Here is a 13,653-nt window from a genome sequence, read left to right as displayed (position 1 = left end):
CTGGTTTCCAGCATCTGCAGTCATTGTTTTTATCCATCTGCCACTTCTCAGCACATTGGCCCATCTGGTCAAGATCCTGATGTAATCTGAGATAATCCTCTTCGCTATCCACTACACCTCCAATTTTGGTGTCATCTGCAAACTTACTAACTGTACCTCTTATGCTCGCATCCAAATAATTTATGTAAATGACAGAAAGTAGAGGACCCAGAACTGATCCTTGTGGCACTCCACTGGTCATAGACCTCCAGTCTGAAAAACAATCCTCCACCACCACCCTCTTCTACCTTTGAGCCAGTTCTGTATTCAATGGAGATTTTTCTGTATAATGCTCCTTGAGTAATTTTATAGACTCTGTATTCACTGGTATTTGGACTGCTTGTTTTAGACTGAGATCTGCTTTTGATTGAGTGAATTATCTAAGAGACAAATAATGATTCTGTCATAAATGATCTCTTCTTGTGACGTTGCAGTTACATGGTTCATACTGTCAATGCAGGTTACAAATGAAGCTACCTACACACCCTCCTCAAAGTTAATAACTGCTACTGAATCATGATCTCAGCAGTGTCTTAATTGTTTTTGAAGTGAAATATTGATCAAAACTTGTTATGAGGCTATAAAATGCAATTTTGATTCTCACTGATCTGCTGTTGATCTAAGACATGATCTGATGTTGTTCCCATGTAATAGAGAAGTGTGCTAGACTGTGCTGCATTTGATTTGGCATCACATCGTGATGATGTTCAAAATATTAGGTCAGAAGTCACCTGACACCAGGTTATAGTCCAACAGGTGTATTTGAAATGACAAGCTTGTGATTCAAAGTAAACCTGTTGGACTATAAGCTGGTGTCATGTGACTTCTGACTTTGTCCACCCCAGTCCAATATCGAATCCTCCACATCAAAATATTAGGGGTACTATATTTTCTATATTTGCTAATTTGTTGATCAATGAAAATAGATTTGATAAAATTGTCTTGGGGAGAGTGGTACCAGTGAATGTTATTGCATTAAGTGATTGTTGGTAGATTTGCGGTTATTGATCATTTTCTTCATTTGGATAATGATTGTTGGAATTTTGATCTTCTTGTACTATACTCATGTTGTCACCTTGTTTTTTTTTATTTAATGTTGTGCATCTCTGTTGTAAAGATTGTTGTTTAGCATTAAAATCAAAATTATTACAATTTTTGTCATTTTAAATGCTGTTTTCAATGTAAAATTTGGTTCTTCTTTACTAATATGGAGTTTTCATATTGATTATGATGTAATTTGTGCTGATTTCTTGTGTCAGAGGTATTTCACCCTGTATTCAACAATAGATTCAGATTCATGCCCTTTGACTTTGTCTCTGAAGGCATGTTTTAATAATTAAACTTGAAAATTTCATAGTTCCTACATTAAAAACATTTCTTGTTCAATGTTTCAAAATATTGTGGGCGGCACGGTGGCACAGTGGTTAGCACTGCTGCCTCACAGCACCAGAGACCCGGGTTCAATTCCTGCCTCAGGCGACTGACTGCGTGGAGTTTGTGCATTCTCCCTGTGTCTGTGTGGGTTTCCTCTGGGTGCTCCGGTTTCCTCCCACAGTCTAAAAATGTGCAGGTCTGGTGAATTAGGTAAAAACAATGACTGCAGATGCTGGAAACCAGATTCTGGATTAGTGGTGCTGGAAGAGCACAGCAGTTCAGGCAGCATCCAAGGTGCAGCGAAATTGACGTTTCGGGCAAAAGCCCAAATGGCCATGCTAAATTGCCCGTAGTGTTAGGTGAAGGGGCAAATGTAGGGGAATGGGTCTGGGTGGTTGGCGGGTCAGTTTGGACTTGTTGGGCGGAAGGGCCTGTTTCCACACTGTAACTAATCTAATTAACAATTTAGCTTCACTGTGAGAGAACTGAGACAAAATTACACAAAAAGTTTTTATTTCTGATTTTCTTTTCAATCAATGTACCTTAAGCCTGTTATTACAATAATTTCTTAGTTTGTTGACAGATTTACCTTTGAATGAATAGTCTGCAGCTGCTAAATGACAACCAGAAATCTTGCTCTGAAAGAATTCAGCTTCCCAGTGTAGCTTTTCAGGGTTTTCCTCTAAGGGATTGACTCTGCCCTGGGTGTTCAGTAATCTACCTCATTCTGAAGTGCTTAATCTGGATTTACCATCTTGGTTGCTACTAGGGTTTTATTGCTCTTGCTTTTTATTTTCCCTTAAGTTTGTTTCTGTTATTACCGGCTGTAAAAATCTTACATTGACTTACATTTATCCTGGTGATCTCCCTGCAGGAGTTTTCTGTCCAGAGATTCTTCATTCATAGCAGAAATTCAGCTCTGTGACCCTTCTGGCTGTTAGCTGGTCCAAAATGTATATTGAGAACTGTTGGAGAAGTGATTTTTTGATCTTCACCACTGCCACACTTTTATTGGTAGTTTATTTCATTGCTGCTCCCCTCTTTCATCATATGGTTTTAGGGCCACACATGAGAGTTTGGGTTCAAGACAGACAGACTGGTCAAGGAGAAGGTATGGTCAAGAACTGTCTTCAAGCCTAGGTATTTCTGCAGAACGATATTTATTTCATGTTCACACATTAAACAAGTATACATGGTAATCTGAAGGGTACCAGATTCACACCTTATTGTTGCTTTACATATGTTTCTGTTTTCATTCTAACAACTTTCTCCACACTGCTATTTATGCCCTGTGAGAAGCAACACGGCACCATCATTACAAGGTTGCTCCAGAATGCTAAAGCTGTTATAAAACATTCTGGATTAGTGGTGCTGGAAGATCACAGCAGTTCAGGCAGCATCCGAGGAGCAGTAAAATCGACGTTTCGGGCAAATTCCAGAGTCATGCAAAATAATTGGGCAAAAAGCAAACCTTTAACAATGATAAGGACTGTATCTTTTTATTTTTTGTTTTGAAAACTATGAACTTGAATGAGAAAGAGCTGTTTTGAAAACCAGTGTCTGAAAGAGTGGCTACAATTTGAAAAGCAGGTAGCCTAAACCCATGGCAAGCATTATAAACAACGGCTTGAACAAGCACTAATTGAAGCTTAAGTTCGAGATGACAAAGCAACTTTTGGATTGTTGTCTATATCCGATATAGAATCAGAGAATCACTAATTTACACTGATCATAAATCTCTAGCCTTCATTGAAAAGTTCAAGAATTGGAATGGAAGACTATTCAGATGGAGCCTTTTGTTGCAACCATTTCATGTTAAAAAAAATTAATGGAAAGGACAATGTAATTGTGGAAACATTGTCCCATTTGTAAAATTTTGGAATAAATTAAAGGCTTAAGAAATGCTAAGACTATGTAAGGATGTATAAGGAGAAGGAGGAGGAGAATGAATGGTTGTAAGCCTTATTTTATTTTGTATCACAGGTTTTGCAATAAAATACACTTTTGAAATGAGGTTTCACTTTCTTAAGGATGGAGACATATAAAATCTGATTTTTTTCATTTAGTGTTTCTAAAACTGTCGACTAAAATGAGAAAGATTTGTTTTGAAAATGAATGTTTGAAAGAGTGGTCAACTTTTGAAAATCAGGTTACCTGACTCCCATGACAAGCATCGTGAACAACTGTTTGAACAAGCACTAAATTAAGTTGGAGTTGCAGCTGATTTGGAGCCAAGGTCGATTTGGGGGGAGGGGGGATGGGGGGCACGGGGATGCATAGGTGCAGCTTTTACTGGTACCAAAAGTTGTTGCTCCATTGAGTACTGACCAGTTACCAATGATAGAGACCTTTTTTGCCTGCCAGCAACTATGTGATTGATGCTCAGGTAACGGTACAGCTTGGAGCTGGAAACAGAGAGAGGGATGTGTTTTGTACTGCTCCTATGGGGTCTAAAGTTAACTTTTCTTTGAAATGTAACTATTATATCCATAGGCAACATCAATAACTATTTGCTTTTATATAACATTTCAAAACATTCCCATGTCCCTCACAGAGACATAAGACAATAATGGATCCAACCAAAATATTTGGACAGATTACCAAATGTTTGGCGAAAGAAATCTGTTTTAAGGAATGTGTTAAAGGAGAAAGAGATGGTGGAATTTAATAAGGAATACCAAACTGTGGACCAGATTGGATGAAGGAAAGGCTGACTTTGTTGGAGCACAAACTGACTTGCTAGATGAGAAGAATAACCACAATGCAGTGGAGTCAGACATAAGCCAAACAAGGTCAGTACATAGATATCCTTCCCTAAAGAACATTAGTGAAACAGATTGTTTTCAATGATAATTGATGGTAGTTTCATGGTCATCATTCTGAAACTGGCTTTCAATTACAGATTTATTAATTTAATGTCACCAGCTGGTATGATAGAACATGTCCCCACAGCATTAGTCTAATGACACCACCACTACACCACTGACTCCCCAAAGTGATGATGTACCTGATCCACTCTTAACACTGCAATCATTCTTAGCCTACAGGTGCTAAGTCCCATTGCTAACTCCTTGGGTGACCTAAAGTATAGTAGATCTGCAGCCAGACTTACAGAAAAGTGTCATGGGAGAGTCAATTATGTCACTCCTACTATATTTCAAAACCAATAGTCCATTGCTTATCTAGTCACAGACACCCATTCAGAAAACTCCCTGGAAATCCTGGGCAGTACAATAGAAATGGAGTGCTCAAATAATGCTCTCTTGATTACATTTCCTCTTTAATACACTTGGGATTTGAATTTGTGTTACATTGAAGAAAATCAGGCCTATTCAGTTCTAAAATGCAAGTACCAAAATGAAACAATTTGATTTTAAATATATTAATAGAAAGAATTATGGTCACATTTTACATTTTGAAAGGATAAGATTCATTACCTCTTTTAAGAAATATTATATTCAATGCACTTCTCATGCTTAATAAGGATCAATGGTATGTTTTCTCCAGAGTAAACAGAGAGGAATAAACAGAGCAGAAATTATCTCTTGTGGCACTATAACTAACCTCTGTGCTAATTAAAGCTTCTTAAATTTAAGTACCTGACATGCAGCCAGAGCATCAACATGCATCTCTTTTGCATGACCTTCCCTGTGCTAACAATGAAAACTTGTCATTTAGTTATTAATTTTGCACACTCTTGAATTGGAACACAGTGCACTCTTCCATATCTAAACGTTTTGCATTTTTTCCAGCCAGCTAGTCTGTCAATATGAATTTTACATTTTTTTCCCATGCACACTGACCTATACTAATGAGATTTGCGTTTTGATTACTTGAAGAGCACAAATTAACTGATCGATGAAAAATGGTTGTGTATTATTGTAATAATGTGGCACAGCTGCCATAGCCTGTTTAACACTGAAATCAATTTCATATGCTCAGGATGATTCTGTCGATGTTGTTAGCTGGGATCTTTGCATCTGCATCCTCTCCACAGACCCTGAACGCGATGTGGGTGTTATATGGAATAACCACTGTGCTTGAGACAGGCCTCCATAACCAGCCACGACCTCCTCGCTTGTACATCTTGACAGTCACCTTTAGAAGAGAGCACAAAACTCATGGTTATTTAGTTTAAGCAACAGCTTGGGGGCAGGGGGCAGATAGGGATTGACCATGGACATCATTAGACTTTTCTCTACCCTCCCCTTTCACCTGAAAGGGCAATGGGCCAAAGCAGAGGTCGGCAAGCTGTGAAAGTGATGCTTATTATGCATGTGAAAACTTAGCAAATATCAATGTCCCTGGGTCAAAGAGCTTACAGGCCAAGTTTGAAAGGGAAACTTTATCTTTGTGTGGCTGCATTTTTTGCAGCTGTAGGTACAGTCAGCAACATATAGTGGAGAAATAGACATTTCTATGGCATGGCACTGTCGGCAGCTGGGCCCTTTGTGTGATGAGTTATGTTATTGACAAACCAGCAGAAAATTAAATGTTCCCCAAAGAACTTCCAGATGTGTTTTTTACTAATGACTTCATTACAAGGAACATTAAAAGACAGAGTAAATGGAACACTAAAATTCAAATTACAGCAAAACCTCATCTCATAGCTTTGAGGGTTCTTTTAAGGGACTGCAATTATAATAAATTTTAATCATTTATTTGTGATATGATGATGAGGAAATGAATAGTACAGTAGACTGGCTGCTCAAAATGTTATCGAAACTATTCAAACTGTCATCAGGGAACAAACCAGACTTACATTTTTTTCAAAGACTTAATATATCACAGATCACAACCCAAAGCAATAGAATAGTGTTTCTGTTTGTTATTTTATAAATTACAAAATTTGCAGCATTGATTATTTTTAGTTGCTCAAAATAATTTTCTCAGAAAAAAAATTAAAATAAATTAATGTCATACAAGTCAACATTTAAAGATATGAAAGCAGATTTGGTGGTAAGGCAGACTGTTTATAACAATACACTCTACCACAGAATTGCAGCATAGGGATTTACACCTATTCCTCCAAATGGTAACTTCCTAATTTTGGATTGTACTGTTATAATAACATAGATTTTGTGGAGGCTGCTTGTTCTTTGCAGATAGGAGAAAATAACAAGGCATGTTATCCACAGTCACTCTTGCACAACTCCTAGTGTGTGGTTTCAGAACAAAACTTGGATAAATCTTAAAACAACCTACTGCCTATTGTACTTTATGAAAATATCAATAAATATATAGAACAGTGAACAATAATCAACTTAATTACATAGTCTTACAATGCTTCAACCAAGGCTGGAACGAAGGTTCTAATACAATATGAAAGGCTGTCTGTTCATTGTCCTTGTAATTTTCTAATTTATGTAGAAATGAAGTAAAGAGAAGAAAGGCATTTGGGGTTTACTTGGAGAAGGTAAATGTTTTGTAAAGGCTAGTGTCCTCTTTAGCATTCATTTCAACTTGGTGCTGTATAACTGGCAGCTACTCAATTACTATCAACATCCTGAAGGTTACCACTGATCAGAAACTTAACTGTAACAGTCATATAAGGCTAGGTTTTTTATTCCATTTTCAGTCTATATTATTTTAAAGAAGTTTCATAGTGAATGTCTAGTCTTGGCTCACAGAGACGTTTCTCATGTTATCTTCCACTCCTCACCTCCTCTTTGGTATCCAATCTTGTAGAAGGAAAGGTGAAATTCCTGCTACTATCGGCATCTTCTGATGTACAAGCTCCTGGCATTATACTTAAAGCCCAGCTCACATCTCTCCAAGTGCTACAAGCCAGAAATTACGTCATATATTATCCTCTTAGGAAACCAAAATGTCCAGCTCAGAACCTGGAGGTCCTGGTGGATGGGGTGGTTGAGAGGAGGACCATCATCTACCCAGCCTCACGCCAATTGCTCCTAATCATTATGGAAGCTGTATCAATGTTAATAGGTCGTCAGCAGCACTATGGCTGTGAACCAGTATAATTCATCAAATGCACTTGGTACACATTCTTTCAACACTCAAGAACATGTACCCTGAGGCATCTCAGCAGGTATACCTGCTGGAGGCTGGAATCCACAGACTTGTCTTGAGGTTTGGGGTAACACTAACCTTGCAGAGTTTGTCAGGTCATTGAATTTCTTCTAAAACTGGATCTAACTTCTTTCAGCTATGCTTTTGTTGCCGTCTGTGGTTGCAAATTAGTTGCCAAACTATATACCAATCGAGGGTATGGGGTAAAGGGTTAATTATACCTTTACTCTAAGAATAACACTGAATCTGTATGAAAGGAGCTTCATTATAATGACATCAGATCCCATGACTACCTTACACTGCTTAAGATGAAAACAGGGGCTTCAATAGCTGTTTGATTGGACGCCATTAAATTGTTGAGGGGATTTATTGTACAGTCTTCATCTTCCAATTGCTTGACCAAGGAGGAAACAGTCTCACAGTCAAAAACCAGCTCCAGGTAATATTAAGACACAATTTGTTTTGTTCATTTATGGAATGTGAGTATTGCTGACTCAGCCACATTCATTGCCCATCCCTTTCTACCTGAGGAAGATAATAGTGAGTTCTCTTCTTAAAACACTGTAGAGACACCATATGCTGTTAGATAGGGTTTTTCACCCAGGGACATTAATGGAACAGCCATGTACTCCAAATCAGGATGGTACGTGGACTTTGTAGGTGTTGTAGTTCTCATCTATCTGCTACTATTGTCCTGCTAGTAGTAGTGGTCATAGATTTATGCTCCGGGCGGCACGGTGGCACAGTGGTTAGCACTGCTGCCTCACAGCGCCAGAGACCCCGGGTCAATTCCCGCCTCAGGCAACCGTCTGTGTGGAGTTTGCACATTCTCCCCGCGTCTGCGTGGGTTTCCTCCGGGTGCTCCGGTTTCCTCCCACAGTCCAAAAATATGCAGGTTAGGTGAATTGGCTATGCTAAATTGCCCGTTGTGTTAGATGAAGGGGTATATGTAGGGGAATGGGTCTGGGTGGATTGCTCTTCGGTGGGTCGGTGTGGACGTGTTGGGCCGAAAGGCCTGTTTCCACACTGTAAGTAATCTAATCTAAAAAAATTTAGAAGATGCTCATAGAGGAGTCTTGGTGAATTACTGCACAAATTCAACCGGAAGAGGAAACTAAAGACAAAGGCACAGGCTCATGATCTACGCACATGGATAACGCACCTACATGTGGTTCAAAGACCTGCAGTATGAGGGAATGATGTTAGCGAGACTTCAACAGCCAAGATCATACCCTGTCCAAACAACCGCTAACACTGCTTGAAGGAACAGGTGTGCTTTGATTATGCTGAAAAAGCCAATAACTGGTTGGCATGTATTCTCTGATCCTCACAAAGACTCTGTAACAACACATGCACTAATGACTGAGAAAAGAGTTGGGAGAAAAATGGAAGCAGAAACCCTGATAATGGCACTGAAGCAGATATCTTGCATTCTTCATGACATGACGATATAAAATAAGTTGGCACTCTAGTGAATTATGAAGAAAGCCTTCATTGTCAAAGGTAGCTGCCTTTCAGTTCAGTTCCCATTTGGTACCAATTTCTTTGGTATTACTCAAAGATGAATGAGCAGTTCCTCATCAATATTTCTCTCTGAGTGGATACCAGTAAGAAACAGACGAAACAGCAAAACATGTTATTGCTGTTTGTGTTATAGCAACATTGCATAATGGCTGTTGTGTTTGAAACACTTATGCACAGCAGAAGTTATTTGCTTTGCAAAGTACCCTCAGAGAGCTCAATAAGCTCAAATAATAAGGCATTTTATAAATGCAAAACTTTGAAAAGTCCCTCAGCATTTACAAAGTACTCCTATTCTCCACAAGACCATTCCCACTGGTCTGCATTTTTAAAACAAGAAGCAAACAAAAGGAGAACAGATAAAGAAGTTTAGGAAATTGCATCCCTGACAAGCAAGCACAGAATTAATCATTGTCCTAGAGCATACTGCATTAACCCTCAAGCATAGATTGGATGACAAAATTAAGGTCACTTTTTAAACATTCATTTTTGCTGTAAGACTTTACACTTCAACTATTATATGTGTTTCTGTTACCAAGTCGCATTGTCGTTCACATTTGGTGTACTGCTGGGGCCTACCTGATAGAAGATTTATCCAAGTATCAAACAAGCCTTGATTTTTATGCTGTTCTGACTCCACTAACTGTGTACATCTTCAGGAACTAAAACTTGTTCTCGGTAGGTGCAGAAAAGTCACACCATGATCTCAGTCTGACAACTTATTAATAAGAGATTTCTGTTAACATTTCTGTTAAGGCCATAATCAGATGTAATGGATTAAATAGATGAAGGCATTGTGTGCTAATGTTACCTAGGTAACAACTTTCCATCCAACTAATTGGCATTCATTACTTATTCAGCATATATACATATAACCGAAAACCAATGTTTCTCTTCTAAGATGTTTCTTTTTCCATTTTAATGTAAACTATAATATAATCTGGTTTTAGATTTTCAACATTTCCCTTTGACTCTTCACATATCATCTTAGAAGGCTGTTGTTTGAAGAAGTAAAGCAGAGCCTTCTGCAGATTCGGCAAATAGTAGACTTGTACTTTTTTCAGTCTACTCTATTGTATTTGCTGCTCACTGTGGTGGTCTCATTTGCATCGGCAAAACCAAAGACTGGGCAATTCCTTTTTAGAAAACCTCTTCTCTTTGAATTGGAATGACCCTGACCTTGCCATTTCAATAAAGCCCCTTGCTTCTGTGCTCACATTTCCATCCTTGGCCTGCTACAGCGTTCCAACAAAGCTCAATGCAATGAACAACACCTCATTTTCCACTTAGGCACTTTACAGCCTCAGTATTGAGTTCCACAACTTCAAAGTATGACTTCAGTCCTCCATTTTTCTTACACCTCCCCCCCCCCCGGCCATGTTTGTGTCTTGTTGGCTATGCTCTCAGCTGAGCAGACCTATGTTTATTTTCACAGTGAATATTTACATCTATTTTACATAACTATCTCTCCTTTACCACCATTACCACTGCATTTGTCTTTTGCTCTGACGACACTCACCAGCTGTTCCAGTTGCCTCTCCTTCCGTCACTAGCAAAATAAACCAACAAATTTTCAGCTCCTTTCACTTCCAAAGACATTAACTTTGGTTCTCCATTCACAGATGCTGCCACATCTGCTGAGTTTCTTCAGCACTCCCTATTTTACTGTAGGCTAACAATGGAGGTTGATAGCTACACAGCCAGGTGGCAGCAGGGCAAAGCTGCCTCATGAGATTACGCCCCACATGAATGCAATCTGGGAGACTTTCCAAATCAGCCTTTGGTACATTGATTCTCTCACTTTTTTCACTCAACAGATTTGGGCTTGGAGTCACCTGCAACAAGAGCTCAATCCCTCTTATTTCCCTGGCGATAGTCATCATCCAAACAGCACACTCTTGCAAAACCTACTTAGCTACCTTTGTAACAATCTTGGTGTGAGTGAAAGAGTGTGGTGCTGGAAATGCATAACCAGTCAGGCAGCATTCGAGTAGTGTGGAGTTGATGTTTCAAGCATAAGCTCTTCATCAGGAATGATGGACTGGCCCAAGGAAGCTGAGGGATAAATGGGAGGGACGTGGGGCTGCAGTGAAGATAACTGGGAATGCGATAGGTAGATGAAGGTGGGGGTGAAGGTGATTGGTCGGAGAGGAGGATGGAGCAGATAGGTGGGAAGGAAGATGGACAGGTAGGGCAGTTCAAGAGGGCAGTGCCGAGTTGGATGGTTGGATCTGGAATAAGGTGGGGGAAGGGGAAATGGGGAAACTGGTGAAATCTACATCGATCCTGTGTGGTTGGAGGGTCCCAAGGTGGAATATGAGGCGTTCTTCCTCCAGACGTTGGGTGGCGAGAGTTTGGCAGTGGAGGAGGCCCAGGATTTGCATGTCCTTGACAGAGTGGGAGGGGGAGTTCAAGTGTTCGGCCACAGGGAGATGGGGCTGTTTAGTGCATGTATCCCAGAGATGTTCTGTGAAACATTCCATAACTTGGCACCCTGTCTCCCTAATGTAGAGCAGACCACATCGAGAGCAATGGATACAGTCAATTATGTGTGTGGAAGTACAGGTAAATCTCTGTTGGATGTGGAAGGATCCTTTGAGGCCTTGGACAGAGGGGTGGGGGGAGATGTGGGCGCAGGTTTTGCACTTGTTGCGGTTACAGGGGAAACTGCCGCCTCTGCCGCATCTGCTCCCAGGAGGACCAATTCCATCATAGAACATCCCAGATGGCCTCCTTCTTCATAGACCACAATTTCCCCTTCCATGTGGTCGATGATGCCCTCTAGCACATCTCGTCCACTTCCCAGACCTCCACCCTTGAACCCCACCCCTCCAATCGCAACAAGGACAAAACCCCCCTGGTCCTCACCTTCCACCCCACCAATCTCCAGATACATTGCATTGTCCTCTGCCACCTATAAGCAGACCCCACCATCAGTGATATATTTTCCTCCCCACCCCTATTTGCGTTCTGGAGAGAGCATTCCCTCTGTGATTCCCTTTTTAGGTCCACGCCCTTCACCAACCCACCCTCGACTCCTGCCACCTTCCCCTGCCACCGCAAGAAGTGCAAAACCTGCACCCACATCTCCCCCCACACTTCTGTCCAAGGCCGCAAAAGATCCTTTCATATCCAACAGAGATTAACACACATCATCCTGACTGTGTCCATTCTGGATGTGGTCTCCGCTGCAGTATGCCAACTTGCGGAATGTTTCAGAGAACATCTCTGGGACACATGCACTAAACAACCCCACTGCCCTGTGACTGAACACTTTAACTCCCCCTCCCATTCTGCCAAGGACATGCAAGTCCTGGGCCTCCTCCACTGCCAAACTCTAGCCACCCGATGCCTGGAGGAAGAATGCCTCATCTTCCGCCTTGGGACTCTCTAACCACATAGGATCAATGTGGATTTCATCACTTTTCCCATTTCCCCTGCCCCACTTTATCCCACCTCCAAAATTCCAACTCGGCACCGCCCTCTTGAACTGTCCTACCTGACCATCTTCCTTGCCATGTATCTGCTCCACCCTCCTGTCCGACCTATCACCTTCACCCAACCTTCATCAATCTATTGCATTCCCAGCTACCTTCCCCCCAGCCCCATGCCCCTCCCATTTATCTCTCAGCCCCCTTGGACCAACCTCGTTTATGATTAAGAATTTATGATTGAAATGTCGACTCTCCTGCTCCTCGAATGCTGCCTGACTGGCTGTGCTTTTCCCGCACTACACTCTTTGACTGTGATCTCCAGCACCTGCAGTCCTCACTTTCTCTTGGTTGATAACAATCTTGGTGACACTGATTCATCAGAGACTCCCATAGTTGACTCTTCTACTAAATCTCATCATACCTTTTGATCAGCTCTAGCAAAATTGAAGCTTAGCATTAGAATTGTACAACTCATAATCCCGGCCCTAAACCTGTCTTTGGCTTTCTGTTTCTTTAAATTGTATTAGGCACACAGTTTCTTGTAAATATGCCTTCTCTGTTCTTTCCCTGCTGCAGCTTCTTTGCCTCTGGCCATTTGGTGTTTACATTTTAATGTCCTTCCTGTTGTTACTATGATTTGGAGATGCCGGTGTTGGACTGGGGTATACAAAGTTAAAAATTACACAACACAGGTTTAATTGGAAGCACACTAGCTTTCGGAGCATTGCTCCTTCATTAGGTGGTAGTGGAGGGCTCAATCCTAACACACAGAATTTATAGCAAAAATTTACAGCGTGATGTAACTGAAATTATACATTGAAAAATTGATCGTCTGTTAAGGCTTTCATCTGTTAGAATACCATGACAGTTTCACTTCTTTCATGTGTAAATTACAAAACCTTTTTTTAAAAAAGTTGCATTCTCAGGTTAGCTGTTAACAATGGTGATAGCTAGACAATATGTTGAAGGTGTTGGCCCCTTGTGTTCTCTGTCTATGCCATGATGTTTAGATTGATTCTAATTTAAAAAGTGAGATAACAGAGTTGTACATGAATTCATGAAGTTTTTGAGCAATGTAACCCTGCAAGTACAAATTCACCTCACAAAATATATGTATGCATGTGGGGCGTGGTCTGTCTGCGTGTGTGTGTCTGTCTGGGTTGGGAGTTGTGTGTGTGAGAAAGTGTATGTGTGTGTGTAGTGAGTGCAGAGTGTCTTAAGTCTGTGAGGGGGTGCATGTGTGAGTGTGTGTGTC

General features: G+C 40.7%; 1 protein-coding gene across 1 annotated transcript in view; it reads right to left on the bottom strand.

Moving 5' to 3' along the window:
• Window positions 1–3,363: 3,363 nt before the first annotated feature.
• The window catches only part of si:zfos-911d5.4, a 247,088-nt gene continuing 236,798 nt past the window's right edge, over window positions 3,364–13,653 (bottom strand). The window contains exon 7 of the mRNA XM_043712662.1: window positions 3,364–5,511. Coding sequence (XP_043568597.1) covers window positions 5,344–5,511 — 168 coding nt within the window. The 3' untranslated portion in view covers window positions 3,364–5,343. The remainder of the gene's footprint in view (window positions 5,512–13,653) is intronic.

The sequence above is a fragment of the Chiloscyllium plagiosum genome, chromosome 22 (genome assembly GCF_004010195.1).
Source record: "Chiloscyllium plagiosum isolate BGI_BamShark_2017 chromosome 22, ASM401019v2, whole genome shotgun sequence".
Lineage (NCBI taxonomy): Eukaryota > Metazoa > Chordata > Chondrichthyes > Orectolobiformes > Hemiscylliidae > Chiloscyllium > Chiloscyllium plagiosum.
This window is presented reverse-complemented; position numbering and strand designations above follow the sequence as displayed.